The 21,843-nt window shown below is 50.2% G+C and overlaps 1 protein-coding gene across 9 annotated transcripts; it reads right to left on the reverse strand.

Moving 5' to 3' along the window:
- Positions 1 to 8,697: 8,697 nt before the first annotated feature.
- Positions 8,698 to 21,483, reverse strand: IRF5 (interferon regulatory factor 5). 9 transcript variants are annotated; one of them, XM_019646073.1, is made up of 12 exons: positions 20,482 to 20,540; positions 20,078 to 20,247; positions 17,640 to 17,824; positions 15,571 to 15,652; positions 15,243 to 15,448; positions 12,148 to 12,337; positions 11,690 to 11,751; positions 11,151 to 11,184; positions 10,702 to 10,971; positions 10,075 to 10,467; positions 9,868 to 9,986; positions 8,698 to 9,549 (listed from the first exon to the last, which is right to left on the reverse strand). In XM_019646073.1, the coding sequence occupies exons 5-12, from the start codon at positions 15,435 to 15,437 to the stop codon at positions 9,319 to 9,321; spliced, it is 1,494 nt and encodes a 497-aa protein (XP_019501618.1). In that variant the 5' UTR covers positions 15,438 to 15,448; positions 15,571 to 15,652; positions 17,640 to 17,824; positions 20,078 to 20,247; positions 20,482 to 20,540; the 3' UTR covers positions 8,698 to 9,318. The 9 variants fall into 9 exon arrangements, with proteins under 9 accessions (XP_019501618.1, XP_019501617.1, XP_019501621.1 ...); XM_019646072.1 differs by lacking the exon at positions 20,078 to 20,247 and having other exon boundaries at positions 20,482 to 20,563; XM_019646076.1 differs by lacking the exon at positions 17,640 to 17,824.
- Between the last annotated feature and the right edge of the window lie 360 nt (positions 21,484 to 21,843).

Below are 21,843 nucleotides of genomic sequence, written 5' to 3' on the forward strand. Positions count from 1 at the left end.
CTCCGTGTTTGTTTTCACTTCCTTTCACTGCCTCATAGTTCTAAAATGGTGCAGCAAGACTGCTTCAGTGAGCAGTCTTAGTTGCTATCTAATGGTCTGTGAATGGAGTTTAAAGGCAGGCCCCTGGCCTTAATGCCACAAACCATATTTCAGGGGAGTGGCTCGTTATGCATCTTTTATTCTTCTAGTTCATCCTAAAACTCTTCATGCTACGTATTATCTTTTCATATAGCCTCAGTGAAAAAGCTGAATTTAACATTCAGAATGTTAAACAGAAAGGTGGTATATTCTTTCCACAATGGCCACCCAAGTAGATTGCTTATTTCCTGACCTACTGAGTACTTGGTCTGTAAAATAAAAACCTGTATTGAAGTATAATTGACATCCAATAAGCTGCACATATTTAAGGTATACATGCAGTTGATAAGGTTTGACAGGATACACCCCTTAAATCCTGAACAATCAACATAGTGAACCTAGCTCTTGCTCCCAAAAGTTTTCTTATGTCTCTCCCCATCCTCCCCCATGCCCAAGTGGCCACTTATCTGCTTTCTGTCGTTGTAGATTAATTTGCATTTTCTTGAGTTTTATATAAATGGGATCACATAGTATTACAGTAGTTAGGCTTTGCACTAATAACCTTGACTGCAGAGCTGCACCTCGTATTTGGAATCAGTGAAACAAACTTTCCTGCATCGCATCAATTGTATTCCAAGTTTTACTCTAAAGAGGCACCATTGGGAGGGGAGGAAAAAACTTGAATGTGAAACAGTGTTTAGAGTGAGATTATCGAATTCTGGGGATCTGCACAGCACCCTAGTCATCCCACTCATTTTCTGGGGATCTGCACAGCACCCTAGTCATCCCACTCATTTTCTGGGTAAACAATACTTTAAAGCCTGGTCCAATCCTAGGTTATTGAAACAGGTAGTTGACTTTCCACTGTTAAGGAATTTGGCTTTTATCACAGAAATTTGTGTCTGGGACTGAAGAAACGGAAGACTTAATACAGCTCTCCCTGGCCACTGAAAAAGAGCATGTGGAATGCATCTCCTAATTAACATCAAGAACATCTCCACAGCTAGAGCTTTGGAAACCAGAACTCTTATTAATGGTGTTAGGTCCTACTGCTTACTATAAGTCTTACAGATTGCTTCAGACTAGTTCTTACAAATAGTCATTACTTTTCGGTATAGCGAGGATATCCACCTGTATTTTAATTTAAAAAGGAACTATTTGGGATCAGGTACCCTAATGCAGATACTGTGTTCCTGCATGATGTCTAGTGGAAGGAGAAGAATAATCTTGCACCTGAACTAAGTCATAAAGTCCCACAGAATCGTCTGTTCCTTCATTTCCCTAAATGGCTTAGCCAAGGAATTTTAGTCGTGATTATGTGAAACAAAGATCACCCATTGGGGCTATTCCCAGTGAGATTATACTAAAGAAAAATAACTTGTAATTTATTTTTTTTTTAAGATTTTATTGGGGAATTGGGGGAGGGGAACAGTGTTGGAGAATCCGGGAAGGGGAACAGACAAGCTACTGTCCTTTTGTTCTTCAGTGTAATTGTGGAGGACATCGCTTCACTGGCCCATGTTGGTATTATCACTACGCTCTTCCTGGGTGAGGCAGATCGGTCTCCGGCCACTGGACAGCAGCTCATGCCGGCTGCCGGCCACTCACAGTACCTTACAGGAGCCCACTGCAGCCTACACCATCACCGGCAACTCATGGCAGCCCAGCTCCAGGTCAAGCTGTTGTTCACCATCTTAGCTGTAGAGGGTGCAGCATCACTGGCCCAAATGTGGGCTCCGAACCGGGGCCCTGCTGCTCAGAGCTGGCGTCCCAAGCCAACTCTTAACCAATGCGCCACTCGTCTAGCCCTAACTTGTAATTTTTATGTGCCTGTACTATAAAGACCAATAACTGAGAATGTAGGATAAATAAGACAAAGGAACTTGAGCTTTTGAATGGCATCAGTACCTTATGAATCCAGTGTATGTGTCCACCTTGTGTGTCCCTGGTTTAACTAAATCATTGTGCAAAGGCCAAAATCCAGAGAAGTTAACAATCCAAGATAATGCAACAAGGTGTGCCTGATTTTCTTTGGATGCATTTTCAGCAAATGAGAAAGTTGCTCCCAAGAACATTTCTCTGACAAAAACACACAGGACAACAAAAGCATATAGGTCAGGAACAGGCGAATGAAATTCAAGTGTTAAGAAACCTGCATTATCCCTAAAAAAGACAAAGTAGCTTCCAGTCAAGATCATAAATGCTGTGCTGTCTTCCTCTCACAACCACATCAAAATTACAACTAAACTACAGAACAACCACTATTGAGAATCACATGAAGTTTAGCTGAACCGAAGTTCTACAACTAAGGACATACACAAGAAGCCATGTCCAGACTGGTAGGAGGGGCAGTGACACAGAATGAGCTGGTCCCACACCTGCCTGTGACCATTAAAAATCGGGAGGGATATCTTGGCTGCAGAGGTCCCCTGAGGAGGGAGGAATACCAGCCCCACACCAGATTGTCCAGGGTTCCGGTGTTGGGAAAAGAAATCCCCACAGCTTCTGTGAAAACCAGCAGAGTTTGTGAATGAGTGAGACGGGGCTGCTGGAGTCCCCAGGCGCTCCTCTTAAAAGGGTCTGCGCACGAACTTACTCGCTGACAGACTTGCTCTGAGCTGCAGCACTGAGGCAGCAGCTCAAAAGGTATCAGGGAGGGCCGGCTGAGTGGCGCGATGGTTAAGAACTGGCTTGGGACGCCAGAGGGCCCCAATTCAGATCCCACGTATGAGGGCCAGTGACACTGCCCTCTGCAGCTAAGATGCTGAACAACAGCTCAACCTGGAGCTGGGCTGCCGTGAGTCGCCGGCGATGGCGTGGGCTGCAGCCCCTGCTGCAGTGGGTTGCCATGGGCTATCGTGTGTAGCCAGCAGCCAGTGTGAGTGGCCAGCAGCCGCAGTGAGCGGCCGTCCAGAAGCCAGCGACTGATCTGCCTCGCTCGGGAAGAGTGCAATGATGGTGCCAACTTGGGCCAGTGAAGCAACGTCCTCCACAACTAGACTGAAGAACAAAACGACAGCAACTTGTCTGTTCCCCTTCCCCCAATTCCCCAGCACTGTTCCCATCCCCCCAATTCCCCAATTTTAAAAAAAAAGGTATCAGGGACATACAAGGAGGAACTTGTATGGCCTCTGGTCAAGGGCTGGAGGGGCAGCTTTCTTCCAGACAGAAGTGCTGGCAGAATCTATTGTTCCTTGAGCCCTCACCCAACCCAGCAGGCAGGCACCATATCTGAGTCTCCAAATCAACCTGGCTAACACCATTCACCCCGCCCTGCTCATTCCCTGAGACCCGGCCTCACCCAACTTTTGGGTCCACCCAAGCTGCTTCCAGTGGCTTTTCCATACAAACAGCCTGTCTTGGCTCATGCTGCAGACTTTCCTAAAATCTCTCAAAGGTTCACAGGCTCCAAATAACCAGTATTGGCCTCAGCATGGCCCATATCTCTTGCTAAGCAGCCCTAAGTCCAGTACTAGTGGCAGCTGGCCTCGGTTTGCAGCTTAGCCTCTTCCAGGTAGCCCCAAGCCCAGCAAAAGTGGCAACCATCTGCAGATCACTTGGTAGCTCATACCAAGTTGCTCTGGGCAGGGCACAGGCAGCGACTAACCTTAACCTGCAACAGAGCCCCTCCCAAGAGCCCTCAGAACCAACACACCCAGTGGCCAGCTTCAGACCACACTAGAGCACCACCCAACCACCTCCACAAACGACACACCCAAAGGGCAGACTAGCCAGGCACCAGAGCCCTGCTAAAGTGAATCCTGCTTGATAGTGTCAGCCCCTACACAACAGCTCCTCCACTGTAGTCATGGCCAGTCCTCACAACCAGTCAGCCTGAGAGTCAGTCCCTCTCATTGACATGCAAACAGCAACCAAGGCTCAACTACAGCAGGAAGGCACACACAAGGGACACACCTGGAGCGCCTGGCGCAAGTGACCAGGGAGACTGTGCTACTGGGCCCCACAGGACACCTACTACATAAGGCCACTCACTCTACTAAGACTGGGAGACATAGCAACTCTACCTAATACATAGAAACAAAAACAAAATGGGGAAACAAAAAAAAGCATGTTGCATATAAAAAAAACAGAACTCCAGAAAAAGAACTAAACAAAATACAGACAAGCAATCTACTGGACAGAGTTCAAAACACAGCTTATAAAGATGCTCAGTGATCTCATTGAGAACTTCAACAAAGATAGGAAACATAAAAATGGAGATAGAAAACATTAAAAAAAAATGAAGAATACAATCACTAAAATAAAGAAAACAGAGGGAATTAACAGTAGATTAGATGAATCAGAGGATCAAATCAGCAATTTAGAAGATAAGGTAGCAGAAAACACCCAATCAGAACAGCAAAAAGAAAAGAAAATCCAAAAAGAGGAGAGCAAGGAATTGAAAACCTATTTGAAGAAATAATGTTGGAAAACTCCCCTAACCTGGCGAAGGAGACAAGCCCAGGAAACACAGAGTCCCAAACAAGATGAACCCAAAGAGGCCCACACCAAGACACATCATAATTAAAATGCCAAAGATTAAAGACAAACAGAGAATCTTAAAAGCAGTAGGAGAAAAGCAGTTAGTTACCTACAAGGGAGCCACCCATAAGACTGCCAGCTGATTTCTCAACAGAAACTTTGCAGGCTAGAAGGGACTGGCAGGAAATATTTCAAGTGATGAAAAGTAAGGACCTACAACCAAGATTACCCAGCAAAGCTACCATTTAGAATTGAAGGACAAATAAAGACCTTCCCAGACCAGAAAAAGCTAAAGGAGCTCATCACCACCAAACCAGTATTACAAGGAATGTTAGAGGCATTTCTTTAAGAAGAATAAAAAGAAAAGATAAAAAATATGAATAATAAAATGGCAATAACTATCATCAACAATTACTTTCAGTGTAAATGGATTAAATACTGCAATCAAAAGATAGGATGTCTGAATGGATAAGAAAACAAGACCCTTACATATGCTGCCTACAAGACACTTCAGATTGAAAGACACAGACCGGAAGTAAAGGGATGGAAAAAGATATTTCATGAAAATGTCAACAGGAAAAAGAAAAGAAAAACAGGTAGCGATACTTATACCAGACAAAATGACTTTAAAACAAAAGCTATAACAAGAGACTTAGAAGGACCTGATAACCCCACTCTTGGGTATTTATCCAAAGAAACCCAAACACTACAAAGGGACATGTGCATCCATATGTTCATTGCAGCATTGTTTACAATGACCAAGATATGGAGGCAACCTGGGTGTCTATCAGTGGATTGATTGGATAAAGAAGAGATGGCACATATATACAATGGAATATTACTCCGCCATAGAAAATGAAATCTTTCCATCTTCAACAATATGGATGGACCTAGAGGGTATTGTGCTGAGTGAAGTAAGTCAGACAGAGAAAGAAAAATGCCATATGATTTCACCTATATAGAGAACCTAAAGAACAAAATAAATGAACAAACAAAAACAGAAACAAGCTCATAGATACAGATGGGAGGGGGGTTGGGATGGGAGAAAAAGGAAGGGATTAAGAAGTACAAATTGTTACAAAACAGTCATGGGGATGTAAGGTATAGCATAAGGAATATAGTCAATAATATTGTGGTAATTATATATGGTGTCAGATTGGTATTAGATTTATCAGGGTGATCACTTCGTAAGTTATATAAATGTCTAATCACAATGTTGTATACCTAAAACTAATATAATAGTGTATGTCGACTGTAACTGAAAAATAAACAATTATTGAAAGAAAAAATGGAAAAGCCATCAATATCCTCTCCTACTCTATGAATACTGAAAAGTTATTTATGTCAATGAAAAACTGAATTAGAGGAAGGAATCTTGAATTAAAAAGGAATATTTAGTTGGATACAAGGATGAACTTTGTTGGGAGGAAGGAAGGGAGGGAAATTTTCTACTGGGTGCTAGATGTGTTCATCCCCAGTGCCATAGACATCAATGGTCTAACGGATTCCAACTTCAACACTAGCAGAAGCCACCAGCACAGTCAAAGGCTACTTACCAAATGGAACTCTAGCATCGCTACGGAGCAGTGAATTGCAACAGGCATTGTCTTGCCTTTAACCTCTGGAATGGGTTATGTCTGTCACTTCTTTTGGGTAGTGTCCATCCACAACTGGCTACTGCAACACAGATCTCTCTGAAATGACAGCCAGGTGTGCTCTGTTTTTGTTTTATTTTTAAGAAGAAGTAAGAAGAAGCCCAAGGAAGATTTTGGGCAGCCACTGAGCTGCCTGCAGACATGTGTCCACAAGTGGTCGCCTAGTGCAGATCTTCCTTCCAAACATCTGTAATTCATCTCGTCTCGGTTTCCCTGCTCCACTGTTCATCAAGGGTTGCAAACTCAAATGCCTTCGGGGACAAGGCAGTGAAAGGAGTGAAGCAGGCTCAAGAGGACTATATAAAACTGGGAGGACATTCCCATCTAAAGTTTCGGCTGATTATCGCCATTGGGGAATGTAAGACAGTGTTGCCATGTTTGCCAGTTTTCTGAGAGAAGCTGAAAATCTGATATGTGCCATCTAATCTTAAAGTGTTGATAACTAATTTCAATCTAAAGAGGAAAATACAGCAGCACAACCAGGGGGGAGAATTTGTAAGTGACTAAAAACAAAAGGAACTGTATATAATGCACTGTATTCGAGTTGGTAAAATTTCTCAAAGGGGTATGTGTTAACAATTCTGAAACCTCTGTACATATCTGCCGTACGGAAAAGGGTGTAGAGAAGTCACTTTGTAGTAGAGAAACCTGACAAACAACTACCTTAGCCAGGTGGTCAAGGTCAACATCAACGCTGATAGGTCATGGTGATAGTATGTACCCTCCATATGATGCGGTGAGAATGATACTTCACCTGTCAGGTCTTCCTTACAAAAACCATGAGAAACACAACAGATAAATCCAAAATGGGAGATTTTCCAAAATGTACCCTCAAAGTCAAAAACAAGGAAAGAGAAATCCTCAGACCAGTGAAGGCAAAGGAGATGTAATGACTAAATGTAATGTGATCACTTGGATGGGATCCTGGAATAGAAAAAGGATATTAGATAAAAACCAATGAAACCTGAATTAAAAAAATGGAATTTAGTTAATAAGAGTGTATTCGTATTGTTTCGTTGGTTGTGACAAATATACTGTAGTAATATAAGGTGTTAGCAATTGGGGGAGCTGGGTGTGGGGTATATAGGAACTCTATGAGTAACTTTTCTATAACTCTCAATCTAAAACCATTCTAAAATTGCTTATTAAAAAAACAATCTGCACAGGCTACTTAACCATAGGAAGGTGCTCAGCCTTGCTCATAACAAGAAATGGCACTAAGATACTATTTCTCACCTGTCAGGTTGGCAGAAATCCAAAAGATCAACACTATAGTTGGTTGGCGAGACTGGGGAAATAGGGACACCCAGATTTACAGGATTTTGCCAATATCTAGCAAAATTACACACACTTATCCTTTGGCCTGGAAATCCCGTTTCTGGGACTCCATACCAAAGATACACCAGCAAAACTATAAAAAGACATAAGTATGCACAAGCCTATTCACTATAGCGTGATGTATAACAACTAAAGATGGAAACTCAAATACCCACTAACAGGTAATCAAAACAGAAAAAGCTGCACCCAGTTAAGCCTCTAGAATCCAGAGTCTAGATCAAAGTACCAATTTACAGGAAATACAGGAGACAAAATATGTTAACAGAGACGCAGCTAGCATCCAGGCAAAAGCAATATGCTGAACAAACAATTCAGTTTCTTCCACAATTAAATTGCAAGAGAAGAAAAATCTAATATCTGAAATTTTTAAACAATAGATATCTGATAAAAGTTAATGTCTTCCCATTAGGGGTAATGATATTGTGGTTTTGGTTTTTTAGAATGTCCTTGTCTTAGAGATATATGCCGACTGCACATGAAATGTTACGTGTAGGGTTTGCTTCAAAATAATCTCAGGGTGAGGGTGTGGATGACAGGTAAATGAGAAAGACTGACTATGAAGTGATCATTGTTGAAGCTACTTGCATGGGAATTTCATACACTTCTCCCTACTTTCACAAATGTTTACACTCTTCCTAATAAAAAGACAAACAACCAAATTGTCCAAGCCAGAAAATTACATCTATAAGCCACACTCAAACAATCAGCTACCAGTCTGCATGCATTGTCCTAATATAGTTAATAGTACATAGATATACAGGAGCATAACAGGTTGTAATGGTCCTTTTAAGTGTAGTTGAAATACCAGCTCTTCCTTTTGTACCATTTCTTATGGGGAAATTGATTTGGACAGGATTTTCGATTCTGAACACATTTAAAAATCCACACCCTTGCTTTAGCCAGCTTCCTTCTGGAAAGCAGCCAGCCAGGTGAGTCTTATGAAGGCCCCACTGACTCATCAGCCTGGAAGGCAGGCCCTCCCTGTGTCAATGGCCCGAGATGGAGGGCAGGTCCTAGAGGAAAAGAGGGTTAGCTGGCATCAGAAATAGATGACACGCTGTGGCCCAATTAAAAAAAAAAAAGAAATAGATAACAGAACAGCATGGAAGCAACTGCTACTGGATAAAGTAAAGAAATAGATGAGTCTGTTTTTAACATTTATTCATCCAAAAATACATAAAATTCCACTTTCTACCCCAGGTTCTCAGACTCTCAAGAAAGGAGGTAGCTGCCAGCCTTAAGTATCTGGTATAATACCAAAGTGCTCCTATCTATCTCAGGAAGGAGAAAGATGAGGAAGCGAGGCTCAAACTAGGGAACCCCAAAATCAGGCCCGTGCTCTGCAGAGGCCCTGCCAGGGGAACCTGGCCCAGAACATTGGGCTCTTTCTGCCAGGGGAAATGGGGGCACTCTGGGGCAATTCCCTCTGTACAACTAGGCCCCTGGGGTCGGGGCAGTTCCTGCCCTGCTCACTGGTGTTAATGGCTGAGTTCCTCCAGAGCCAGCAGACGAGAGTGGGCACAGGACAGGAATGTGCAGAAGACAGAGTTCCCAAAGCAAAACTGGCTTCCAGTTTCCCTCACCTTCCGTCTGCAGGGAGAACCTGGAATTCGGGCCTCTCTCCCCTCTCCTTTTTGGCCCAAATCCACTTCTAGGAGACCCAGAGATAGGACCCTGCAGCCAGTCAGGTGCCCACTGGGGCCGCCATACCTCCACATCAGTCCACATAGCCACCCAAGAAGCCTGGTTCAGTCACTCTGCAGCCTCATTGCATGCCAACTGGGTGCATGGGCCAGGGCCCAGAGCCAACAGGAGGGGCCTGGGCTACGGGCTGCAACTGCTGCTGGGACTGCCAGATGTGATGGAGCTCCTTGAACTGTTCCACCATGTGGTCTTTGAGGTCTGGATTTGAGATCTGTAGCCGGATACTATCAGCCGACCAGGAAAGCTCCCCTGAGAACATCTCCAACAACAGCCGAGCTGCTACAGGCACCACCTGAGGAGCAAAGAGGAGAGGAGATAGGGCAGGGAAAACCCTGGCAGGGCTGTCAAATCCAGTTGTGCATGAGGGCATCCACCAGGGGGAGGGGGGGGAGGGGGGAATGCCTCCACCCGGAAGAAGGGGCACCAATTTCTACCAATTTCTACAAAGGCTACTTACGTGTGGACAGCCCTGGGCCTTGAGTACCTCTGGCCACCAAGTTCAGACTGCCTAGAGAGCCCTGAGCCTCCACCGTGGGACAAGCGCTTGTCTCAGGATTCCCCAGTACTCAAGCCAAAGCAGGGTTGGGAGCGCTGGGAGATGGTGACATACCTGTACTGTGATGAGCTTCTTCTCTCGAGGTTTGCGGTCAGGCCACTCCTCCCCAAAGCAGAAGAAGATTTCGAATGGTGGCGGGGTGTTGGTGTGGCCCTTCTGGAACAGGATGAGCTCTGCAGTGAGATCAAGACCCTTTGTCAGAGGCAAGAACCGTGGCCCTGGATGAGAGAGGGCCAGGAGGAGCACAATGTGGGCCCTCACCATTGAGAAAATGCTCCAGGCTGAAGAGCTTGGTCTTGACCTCCCGCTGGATGGGGTTGGGGTGTGACCCGTGAGCTGAGGCGCAGGGCCCGCTCCAGAACACCTTGCACTGGCACAGGCGGATGGCATACAGATCCTGGCCTTGTAGCTGGAGGATGAGCCCGCGGTCCAGAACATCCAGCAGCTGGTTCGTGTAGAAGCGCTGCTTGTCGCTGGGGATGTCCTCAGGGCTGGGGAAGCGCACCTGCTCCAGGCTCACGGGCCCGAAGAGCTCCACCTGCTCCTGGGTGGCCTCCAGCTGGCTGTAGAAAAGCCGGCAGCCATGTGGGTTGCTGATGGTGAGGGCACGGGGTGGCCGCCCCCGGTACTGGAACTTGATCTCCAGGTCGGTCACTGTGGGGCAAAGGGGCAGGACCGCCGATCTGTGAGCCCCACGCCTCCCCATTCTGCAGCCCACTGACTTTGCCCAGAGGCTAGGTTGTCTGGTCAACTCTTTCACTTAGTTCCCCCCACCCTAAAAGGGACTGGCATGGGCATCTTTGTTCTTCATCATCCTCTATCCTCCTTGCAAGCAGACCCCCACCCCAGCACGGATTTACCCTCCCCAGCCCACCCATGGGTCCTTACGAGGCAGCATGTGGGGGCTGATCAGCAGGTCAGGCAAGAGCTGTTCGCCTGCAGGGGGCAGGCTGGCGGCCAGAGGCCCAGGCGGCAGGCTCGGCAGGACCTCAGGGAGAAGCTCTCTAAAGGCAGCGGTGTTGTCAGGGGCAGAGACCAGGAGTCTGGGGTCTGGAGCAGGGGGGCCCACCACCACAGGCGGCTGGAGAGTGGGTGGCCACTTGACGTCCTCTTTGGGTAAAGAATAGGGTGCCATGGGGGTGCCGGACTGCACTGCTTCTACAGAGGGTGGGGGTGGACAGAGCTTTAATGCCACTTGTAGGAACTGCCTCCCAGGCCCACCTACTACCAGCCCTGGGCCTCCCCAGCAGCCTCCCTTCAGCCCCCTCCCAGGTACCTCTGGTACCTGAAGCTTCTCCTTATAGTAGGCCCCCAACCACACCACCTCCCTGCCCCACCTGTGATGCTCAGGCTTGGTAACATCCTCTGGAGCTGAAGGGAAGACACAGGCAGAGGAGGAGGGAAGCGGCCAGAGAGAGAGAAGGGAGGACAGGTTATTAAATTGATCTGATGCTAAAGAAATAACCCATGAGAACCACAAGGCAATTCCCCAGTCTTCAGCTCAGCCGAGGCCAGACCCTGCCTCCAGCCCCAGCTCTGCCATCGCAGGCAGGCCAGCGAGCTCTCAGAGCCGCGGTTTCCGCATCTGCCTTCTGAGCAGGTATAGAACCTCCTAAGCCCCAAATGCTGCGAGGGTCAGTCAGACAATGTGTGAGCATGGTTTGTACCAACAAAGCCCCAGGGGGTTCAAGGTGGTGACTTTATTCCTATCCTCAGAATCCCCAAGAAGAAATTCAAGAGTAGAGCTGCAGAAAGAGCAGCAGGCTCCAGAGGAATGGGGCCGCTCGGGCCTTGAGCAGAGGAGGACGGCAGAAATGCCCCCACCAGGCCCACTAGGTCAGGGCAGGCAGACGCTGGGAGAAAGGCCCACGCTCACCTCTTCCTCTTCCTCCTCCTCCTCCTCTCCTGCACAAGTGTAATCCTCACTGGGCTGTGACTCTGCAGATGGAGGGAAAGACAAGAAAGATAGGAAGGGAGTCAGTGGGGGAGGAGGAGCAAGGCCACAGGGGCTCTGCATGGCACCTCCTGCTGTGGCCTTTCCCCTGCACAGTGGGCTGGACTCAGCAAGGACCTCCCCAACCCCATGGCCCTCAGCTCCCTGGGCCATGGACCTACACTGGAGCCAAGAGCTGGGCTGGCTGGCTGAGGAAGACGGACTAGGGCTCTGGTCCGTGCCAAGCCATTCTTGGCCCCACAAATGGCCTATCCTAGGTCACTCCTCGGGAGCCCTGGGTGTAATGACCTAGCAGCACGTGCCCAAGCACTGCACACTGGAGGGCCCTGGGTCTTCCTGCACAACCTCCCAGGTGGCCCACACAGGGCCAGGAACAATACCTGCAAGAGCAGGGCCGTTGGAGCAGACCTCGTAGATCTTGTAGGGCTGAGGCGGCATGTCCCGGGGCCCGTCATAGATGAGGCGGAAGTCACGGCTCTTGTTAAGAGCACAGCGCAGGTTGGCCTTCCACTTGGCCGGATCGGCCTCGTCTACCCCCTCGGTGTACTTCCCCGTCTCCTTGGCCCAGGCCTGGGCAGGAAGAGAAGACAGGCGACCACAGAGAACCTTGCCCCTCACCAAAGCCCAGCTCCTCCTGGCTGATGGGAGTCGCTGCTGTGTGGGGAGACCTTCAGCGACACACTGAGTGCCCCTCTGCAAGGTGGGAGATATGACACCAGTCCTTTCAGCCCCTAGGGCTCCAATAAGCTAAAGGAATTGAGATGCTTTGAAAGGCATTGCATTCAAAGCTCCTGGAGGGTAAATAGGTACAATCCGTAAGGAGGCTGGCGCAACATGGTGGGTAAGAGCTTGGGCTCTGGAGCAGGACTGGGTTTGAATTCAGAAACTGCCACCCATCAGCTGTGTGCCAGGGGCATGTCACTTTGCCTTTCTTTGCTTTGGTCTCCCCATAATAGTACCCAGCTCATAGGGTGGTCGTGAAGACTCAAGGGCCCACAAAGCTCTCAGAACTAACTGTGCCTCCACTTAGGATAGGCTCAATATACTTTCAGTATTGGTGTCATTATTTTGGATGGCAATTTAGTTGATGTCAGGATTACAAATGTTTCCACCCTTTAACCCAGCCATTTGACTTCTAGGAATTTATCCTACAGATACAGAAGCACCCACACAAAATTCTGCACATACAAAGTAATTCATTGCAGCACTGTTTGTAAAAACAAAAGATCCCAGGGCCGGCCAAGTGGCGCGTTGGTTAAGAACTGGCTTGGGACGCCAGAGGACCCCGGTTCGGATCCCACATATGAGGGCCAGTGACACTGCCGTCCACAGCTAAGATGCTGAACAACAGCTCAACCTGGAGCTGGGCTGCCATGAGTCACCAGCAACGGCAGATGGGTTGCCATGGGCTACTGTGTGTAGCCAGCAGCCGCAGTGAGCAGCCGTCCAGAAGCCAGCGACTGATCTGCCTCGCTCAGGAAGAGCGCAATGATGGTGCCAACTTGGGCCAGTGAAGCAACGTCCTCCACAACTAGACTGGAGAACAAAAAGGATAGCAACTTGTCTGTTCCCCTTCCCCCAATTCCCCAATAAAAAAATCTTTTAAAAAATAAAAATAAAAATAAAATAGGGGCTGGTTAAATTATGGCCAATCCTAAGAATGAAAGAGTAGGCAGTAAGAAAAAAAGATGGAAGCTTTTGATATACTGACATGATGTGGCCTTCAAGAAATAAGGTACACTGTGGTACATTTACACAATGGAGTGTTACTCAGCTATAAGGAAGAATGAAATTGTACCATTTGCAATGATATGGATGGACCTAGACAACATTATGCTAAGTGGAATAAGTCAGTCGGAGAAAGACAAATACCATATGATCTCGCTTATATGTGGAATCTAAAGAACTGAATAAATGAGTAATGTAAACAGAAATAGTCTCAGAGACACAGAGGAAAAACTGATGGCTGCTAGTTGGGAGCGGGTGGGGATGAGGGAGAAAGGGAAGGGATTAGACAGCATAAATAGGTAACTTCAATAATTGCCACAGGGATAGGAAAGACAGTTTGGGGAATATAATCAATAATGTTGTAAATATTTTTTAGGGGGCCAGATGGACTCATGTCTTGCTAGGGAGACCACTTCATGGATGGTGTAGAGGCCTGACCACCACACTGTACATCTGAAGCTGCCATTGAATAATATTATATGTCAACTATAACTTAATATATCTATATAGTCACAGGATGTGGAGTACAGTGTGGGGAGTGGAGTCAATGGAATTGTAATAGATATGTATGATATCAGGGGTGGAGAGGGGTAGATTGGGGGAGAGGTGTTGTCACTTTGTGAGGGGTGAAAAGCATAAATATTGCATTGTTTTGTACACCTGAAACTAATAATAAAAAAATAAAAATATACATATAAAGAAAGAAATATGAAGTGCAGGAGAGTATGCATACATCCATCATTCTGTGGAAAGTGGGGGAGAGGATAGGTACACGTTTGTTTGTAGATGCACAAAAACATCTCCCGAATGATAAACAAGAAACTGATAATATTCATTGCTTCCAAAAAGGGGGTGGCTTGCTGGGGACCAGGGTGGGAGAGAGGCTTTTTGCTGCAAACCATTTTATGCTTTTTAAATTTTGAGTTGTGTGACCATATTACCTGTTAAAAAAAATAAGAAACAGATTTGAAAAGAGCCTTGAAATGGTAAATATAAAGGGCAAAGACTAAGAAATACATATCCAAAGCTTTAAAAATAAGCATTCTCTTTGGCCCAGCAATGTTTAACGATAGGAACTAACCCCAAAGAAAATCTCCTAAGCTGTGCAAAGGGTAAGAGTTTAGAGGGTGTACCTAGCAATATAGTCTTTAAAACTGAAACACTAAAAGCAACCTGAAGTGTCCAGAAACTGGGACTGGGGGAATGAAATGTACTAAACCTTCAGCGGTCTCTAAAAGTGATGTGGCACAGGTTGGAGAGAAAAGCTGGTTCTGATGTTGGGTGAAAGATGTAGGTTACAAAATAGAATATCTAGTTTGATTCTACATTGGCATCTCATAGATACACTTATGCAGAACACTGAAAATATAAGCAAAAAATAGTCATAGCAGTTACCTCCTACTGTTACAGTTACAGGGGAAATCTGTTGTCTTCTTTTAGCATATGTGTACACCAAACATGCACAGTGCACATGTGCTCACGTGTAATGAGAATGAGACAAGAACAAGCGGGAGGAAGAGGAGTTACAGGAGGGTCTCCTGGGGTTACATCAGTCCCCACCTTGCTCTGGGGACCAGGTTAGAAAAGTATACCCTGTGATTATGCCGGCATCCCCTTAATCCAGGCCTACAGTCACCTGTAGCAAGGGGGCTGGGTAAGTGGCCAGTTTGAGATTTGGGGCAGGCGGGGTCCTCTCCTAGGGAGGGGAGGCCTCAGAGGTCCAGGCAATAGCCCATCCAAGGCTTACCTTGAAGATGGTGTTATCTCCATCCTGGCTTGGGCCGTGCCGCGTGGCATGGCGCCAGGGGATGTAGAAGAATTTCCTTTCGCCATTGACCCATTGAAGCCCTGGGTACTGGCAGCTGTTCACCTGGGCCACCAGCCAGGGCTTCAGCCTCACGCGGCGGGGCGGAGGGGGTGCCCCAGGGGCAGGCTGGTTCATGGCAAAGGAGTCTGCAGGAGAAAGCCGGAGGGGGAGCATCAGCACGCTTGCAGCTCAACGCTCCTTTGACAGAGGGGCATGGGGACACTCAGGGCGTCCAGCCAGTGGCTGTCAGGGCTTTCCCTTCCAGTACAGGGGGCTTGGGTCTCCGCAGTCTGTCCAGGTGCTCAAAGCCAATTCTCTTTTCCTTCGGCTTTCTTGTCACAGGGCCCCTGCTGTGTTTAGGGGCAAAGGAAAGAGGGGGTTACAGCTGTAGAGGATGCTATGGGTACCCCATCCAGACACCCTTTACCAGCTGTCATGAGGCTGGCACGGCACAGAGGCACAAAGCTGCCCTCACTGCATCACTCCAGGCTAGGCCCACCCCTCCCCACAGGGGACGGCCCATAGCCAGTGAACAACTGATACACAGGGACAGAAGGATGGTCCCCTTGCTTTAGGTGAAGCAAACTGGTGCTTCATGTGCTCTAGAGCTTCCTGAGGGGTCAGGCTAAAGCCAGCCTCCAGCTGAGACCACAGCCTTGCTTAGCTTTCTCCCTGCCCTACGCTGCTCCCTTCCCTCACGAGGAAATCTGGCCCAAGACTGAGGCAGATGTGTGAATGGAGGGAGGGTTTCCACACGCAGTCCTCAGAGCCTCCCGTCTTCCTCAGTTTCCCTCAGGGATCAAGCTTCCCCCACTTGGACATCCTGAGAGAAATCCTATCAGCCAGCTCAGTCTGCTTCCTGCATCACCAGGACAGGGGCCACCAGCCTTAGATTCTATCCTTCTAAAGCCATCAACTTCCTAGATTCTGTTTCCTCCGCTGACTACTCATTCGTTCATTCAGTCATTAGTAAGCACCTAACATGGGCCAGGTCCCGTGCTGCCCAGAGCTGTGGGAACTACAGAGGTGAGGTTGAACAGCTGCCCATGCAGAGCCAGTGCCACCTCTCCAGGCCAGCCTCTGCCTCCCGAGCCAGAGGCCAGCTGGCCAGGGGGAACCCATGCCTCCTCCTCTCCACCTGCCAGCTGCTCTCCAGACACGGGACCTGAAACTTCTCTTCACTGTCTTGAGCCCCCTCCTGCCCAGCTCTACCCCAGGTGGTTTCTCTCCTGCCCTTGCTCATAACCTGTGAGCCCAGAACCAGAAGCAGGAAGAGCTGAGCCATCATAGAGCCTCTGCTCCCGAGGCTGAGAGGGGAATCTGTCACTCGGCAAGTAAAGAACAAAGGGCTGAGCAGGATGAGAAACCAGGCTGCCTCCATCCAGGGCTCTAGCTTCTGAGCGCAGTGAGTAGGTGGGTGTGCATGTGTGTGTAAGAGGGCACACGCTGCCCCAGGACCACGCTCCTCTCCCACATCCTTGGTACCTCCATTCCCTCAGAAGACCCTCCACAAGTAAGGAGAGGGGGTGGTGGCAATGAGGGTGGCATAGGGATGGGTAGGCCTGCTGCCTGGAACAAGGGTGACCTGCAGACAGGTGCCAAACTTGCCCTTGAGGGGTGGGCATGGCAGGACTCACCCTCCCCTCTCCGTGGCACCACAGGTGGTCCTGAACTCTTCTTGTGAGATGAGTGATTTGGGGCTCTTCCTCTACCTTGCCCTGCCTTACCATTTTGTTTACATTCCAGGTGGTGGACAACCTCCTCAAGGGAAGGACTGTTTCTGGCTCTTTCCTTCCACAAACTACCCCCATCCCAGAATCCTGCCATTTGTTGGACCAAAGTAGGACTTAAGAAACACCAGCCAACTGATATACCCCAGACGCTGGAATCATTCTGTCCAGCTGCCTCCCCGCACCAGCCCTGCTGTCTCCAGAATCATCTTCTCATTCAATGAGAGTGAGACCAGACCCAAGAGGAAGGATGATAAGGCTATAACGCAGGTGAGGGTCGAAGGTGGGCAGGCCTACCAGGGAAGAAATGGCTGAAAGAAATGGGGTATCTGGGTTGGCGAAGTGAACTATCTTTAGTATTTGAGGTCCTACTGTGTACAAAAGGAATAGGATTTGAGTCAACACCACGTCAGCTTCCACGGAGGCAGACTAGACCCACGTGAAAGAGCTTTCTAACAGCTAAAACCGTCCAACCGAGGCCGGGCTGCTGCCCTACTGGGCTTCCTGGCCTGCCTGCGCGGGAGGTTGACTCCTCTCTGTTGTTCTAGGTCTGCTTTGGCCCTGGAGCACTGAGCCTCAGTTTCCCCTGAAATTCCTTGCCCAGTACCTTTTTGGGTTATGGTTGCCAAGTGCCACCTCCTGCTAAGAAGTCTTCATTTGCAGGCCTCTCCTCAGAGCAGTAGCAGCTCCAGGCTGGGCCAGGGAGGGTGGGAAAGCTCCCAGCCCTGCCCCCGCAAGCGTTAGAAGACTGAGTATCTCAGTTCCCCTTTCTTCACCAGCCTCCACCCAGCCCTAGGGGAAATGAAAGTGACCAGAGGGGACAACTCAGAAACCTGACTCACTGTGAGCTGGGGGAGGGAAGGGACATGATGAAAAAAATTCTCGTTTGGGTCGCCCAGACCAAATTATCTATCTCTCACCCTGTAGCCCATCCACCAATCCCTAAGTCTGCTGGCGGTCGTTGGACATTTAGTGTGGTTCATAGCATTGGGTAGCCTCTCCCCAAAGGCCTTGGTCTTAGAACAGAGGGACAGAAGTCACCCGTAGCAGGCAATTCCGCCTAAGTGAATAAAGGTGGACAGAGGAAAGCTCTGTCGGCACAGAAGGAAGGCAATCTTCCCTGATGACCCCCACACACATAGTTGGGCCTGCAGCTGTGCCAGGGGTGGTGCAGTGGGAGACCTTGCCCAGGGCAAGAAGGAAGTCGGGGTGAGTCCCACTGCCAGGCCGGGCCCAGCACTGATGCTCAGTACAAGGGTTTTGAAATTATAATTCTGGCCTCATGTCAGTAAGGTACAGACGCTTCAAGCAGCCTAGGCAGGGCCAAGGGAGGGTCTGCCCAGCTCACCACACAAAGGTCTGCAGCCTCAGGGGGTCTTGCCTACAGCCAGGGTCAGCAGCAGCTTCCCAAGGTGGCTTCCTACTGCCCCGAGGTGGGTTTAGATCTGATTCAGACCATGCTAATGCCAGCAGTTCCGAATTTCAATGCCTTTGTGCCCTATCCTACTTTCCCTCCAGACGGAAGCAGTTATCCAGATTTTCAAGGGACCCCAAAAGCAATCGGGCTGCTCTCCAAGTCTCTTTTACATCCCCACCCCCCTCGACCCCCACTCCCCTATACACACACTACTGGGAAGAGGACTTGACTTGCCACCAGAGGACAGGGCTGGCCAGGGGTCTGCCTGACTCCTTGACAGCTGAGTGGGTCTGCCTTCTCAGGGTGAAATTTCTGCAGCCTCAGACCTAGCCTTGTGAATTTGAGCCCTGGAAAGTGGGAAAAGCCAGCAGTGCCTGCATCAGCTTCCATGGAAACGTCAAAAGAGGTGTGGGCTGCTGAGGACTTGAGTGCCCCTCCATAAGTGAAGCATCTAGCAGGGAAGCCAGGAGCCCCTCTGGGGTCAGGGAAACTCCACAACTCATGCCAGGCCCTGAAGTCCCAGGAGCCAGCGACCTGAGGAGCCTTGAACACTGGGCACCAGGGACTCCTAGGGCAGGAAGCACCGCAGCCTCCGGTTGTGGGCAGAGTAGCAAGCCCCTTGCCACCTCCCGAGTTTTATTCACATCGTCTCTCCGCAAACCCCACACCAAGCTCAGGGAGAAAGCCGGGGTTCTTGCCCCTGCAAGACCCTAAGTCCCGCCCCCTCCAGGTGAGTTGATCACACCCTGAGACAAGTGGAGTCTCAGGCAGCAGATGCGGCAGGAACAAGCCTCTCTCGGCTTCCTCCCAGGGGCACGGTGGGGGATGGCCAAAGCGCAGGGGGAAACCCCCAAGTCGTGCCTTAAAGTAAGACAAGGTGGTTTCCCAATGCCTCCCTAGACTGGCTGGGAGCCCTAGCACCGCGGGCCAATAGCTCAGGGGAGGTCGGAGACTGTCTCTGACCTGGCTGCCACCTCCAGAGGGCCTCATCGGCCCCGCCCGCGTCCTTACTGCTCCTGGTCACTTCTCCCCGCTCTGGACGCCCGGGAGTCCAGGCCAGACTCTGCCAGGGACCTCCCGGCGGGTTCCGCCCAGCGTATATTGCCCGCGGAGCCACCTGGGGGCGCGGGGTGGGGGGGCGCGCCAGCTCAGGGTCCGCCTCTTCGACCGCTCTTCGGGCGGGTGGGGCCCCTGCCCTCTTCCCAGCCCTGCTGCGCCCAGGGTGGCGGCGAGGTCAAGAAAGTCCCCCGATCCCTTTCGCGATACCTGGGGGCACCGCTCCCGCCCGTTCCGGGGTCCCGGAGATCAACGCGCGCGCGCGCGGGAGGCCAGCGCAGATATTCGCCATCTCCAGCCTCGTATCTCCGCCACACTAGTCTCTTTTTCCTCCACTTTGAGATTGTTCATTGTGTCCTTTTTAAGTTCGAGGGAAGGACGTAAAGAAACGAGTGCAAGAAGTATTGTGCCCTGTGGTTCCTCTCCTCTGCTAGGAGGGGTCAACGCCTCCCTTCTCGCCGCGACGAGTCAAGAGACGGCGCCTCTACGTGACACCATCTTCCCTCACACTCTCTGCCCGAATTCCTGCCATTAGCCTGGGAGAATGAACTCTTTAAACCTCATCCTCTTACCCGAAAGGGTGAGGGGTGTCCCGGGGAGCACAGAAAGGAGAATTCGGGACTCGCCCCTCCATGGCCCAAGCCAGGCTCCTGCCAGGTGACTGGGCGCTCCCCATCCTAGCTGATGCGAGACGGAGGGAGAGAAGCTGCACAGCTTGCGCCCCTCGGGGCTCCCCGGGCGCCTGCGGGACAGAGGCTGCCGATGCGGGACACCCTATGGTGATGAGGACGTAGGAGACACCCTGGAGGCCGCCAGACCGGCGGGGCGCGCCGTGCGCTAGGTTCCCACCCGAGCTCCGGCGCCAAGCGAGCTGGACGCCGACCCCTCCCCCGTGCCCGCCCGGTTCCAGTCTCCTCCCCGCCGCTGGCAGGTGCCCGGCTGGCGCAGAGAGGAGCGCGCGGCGACCGGGACCTACCTGTCAGCGGTGCGCCCGCGTGGCTGCGCCCCGGAGCACGGGCCGGGCGGCGGGGCCGACTGCGCTCTCCCGGAGCTGCGCCTCCCACCAGCCGTCCTGGCACTTCCGCATCGTCCGCCCCCGCCCTTGGGCCGCGGCCGCCAAGCCTTGGTGCGCGGGCAGCGCCCCGCCCTCCCTCACAGAGCCACCCTGGGGCCCCTGCACCCGGCGACCGTGGGCCCGGACGCAGCTTCGGGCCAGGCCGGACCCCCTGCATCCCCAGGCCTCTGGGGGAGACGCCAGGGAGCGCGATAGTCTGGACCCACGACTGGGCTCCTTCCGCAATCTGGAACCGCAAAATAGTCATTCGACAACCCCAACCTCCCTCCCCACACACCTCTCACCCCCGCATCCCACCGTGTCGCAGTGCTCAGTTGGGCCCGGGAGCTTCCCCAGCCTGCGCCCCCCGGGAGCTCAAGATCCGTGCAGACACAGGCAATCAACCAAGCCACGTACGAGGGCGCAATGGGGCGACCGATAGATAGCCCCCGCCCGCCCGCTCCCTTTCAGAGGGTCATCCCAACCCCCAGCTCCAGCCTCCAACCCCCAGCCTCTGGCTCCCGGACCCGGACACCCCCTCCTAGACATGCCTGCAGACAGGGACCCAAAGGCTACTCTGCCTCTCTCTATTTCTCAACCACCATACCTGCCTGCTCCAGCTCCTCCTCCCTGGTAGCCTTCGGAGCCTCTCAGGGTCAGCATCATAATCACCTGTCCCTCCTCTTCACTCACCGCTACCTTGACCATCCATCAGCCACTCCTCAGTTCCATAAATGGGCCTAGCTCGCTGGCCTCAACCTTCACGCGATCTGTTCCTTCTCATGGAACGTTCTTCGCTTCAAATTTTGTTTCAGCATCATCTCCTCTGGAAAGCTTCCCCTGCTGGCTCAGTTTCCCGAGCTCCCAAGCCTGTCCTCGCCGGTTTCACCTATGGTTTTAATGTCAGTTTATTCAGGGACCACTTCCGTTTCCGTTTTCATTGTTTCCTATAGTAATTTTCAATAAAAATAAGTTTAAATGAAGAACATTTCCAAGTTAACCCACTAAATTTTAGACAGCAACTGAAATATGTAAGTTCTAGGAGGTACTATTTGCCCTTTAAAGTTTAGAGCTTGTGTTTTTAACAAATACGGTATTAGTCAGTTGATGAATCAGAACTTTGACCGTCTCTTCCCCTCTCCTTCCATCTAGGAAAGCCTGAGTTGATCTTTACCAGAATCTGTGTCATCACTCATTGTGTTGTCTTTTTTCTTTTCTTCTGCTTCTCTCTCCCTCTCCCCTACTCCTTGTAGCTCCAATATAAAATGGAAATATAATTATACA

Source organism: Hipposideros armiger, unplaced genomic scaffold (assembly GCF_001890085.2).
Source record: "Hipposideros armiger isolate ML-2016 unplaced genomic scaffold, ASM189008v1 scaffold_97, whole genome shotgun sequence".
NCBI classification, from domain to species: domain Eukaryota; kingdom Metazoa; phylum Chordata; class Mammalia; order Chiroptera; family Hipposideridae; genus Hipposideros; species Hipposideros armiger.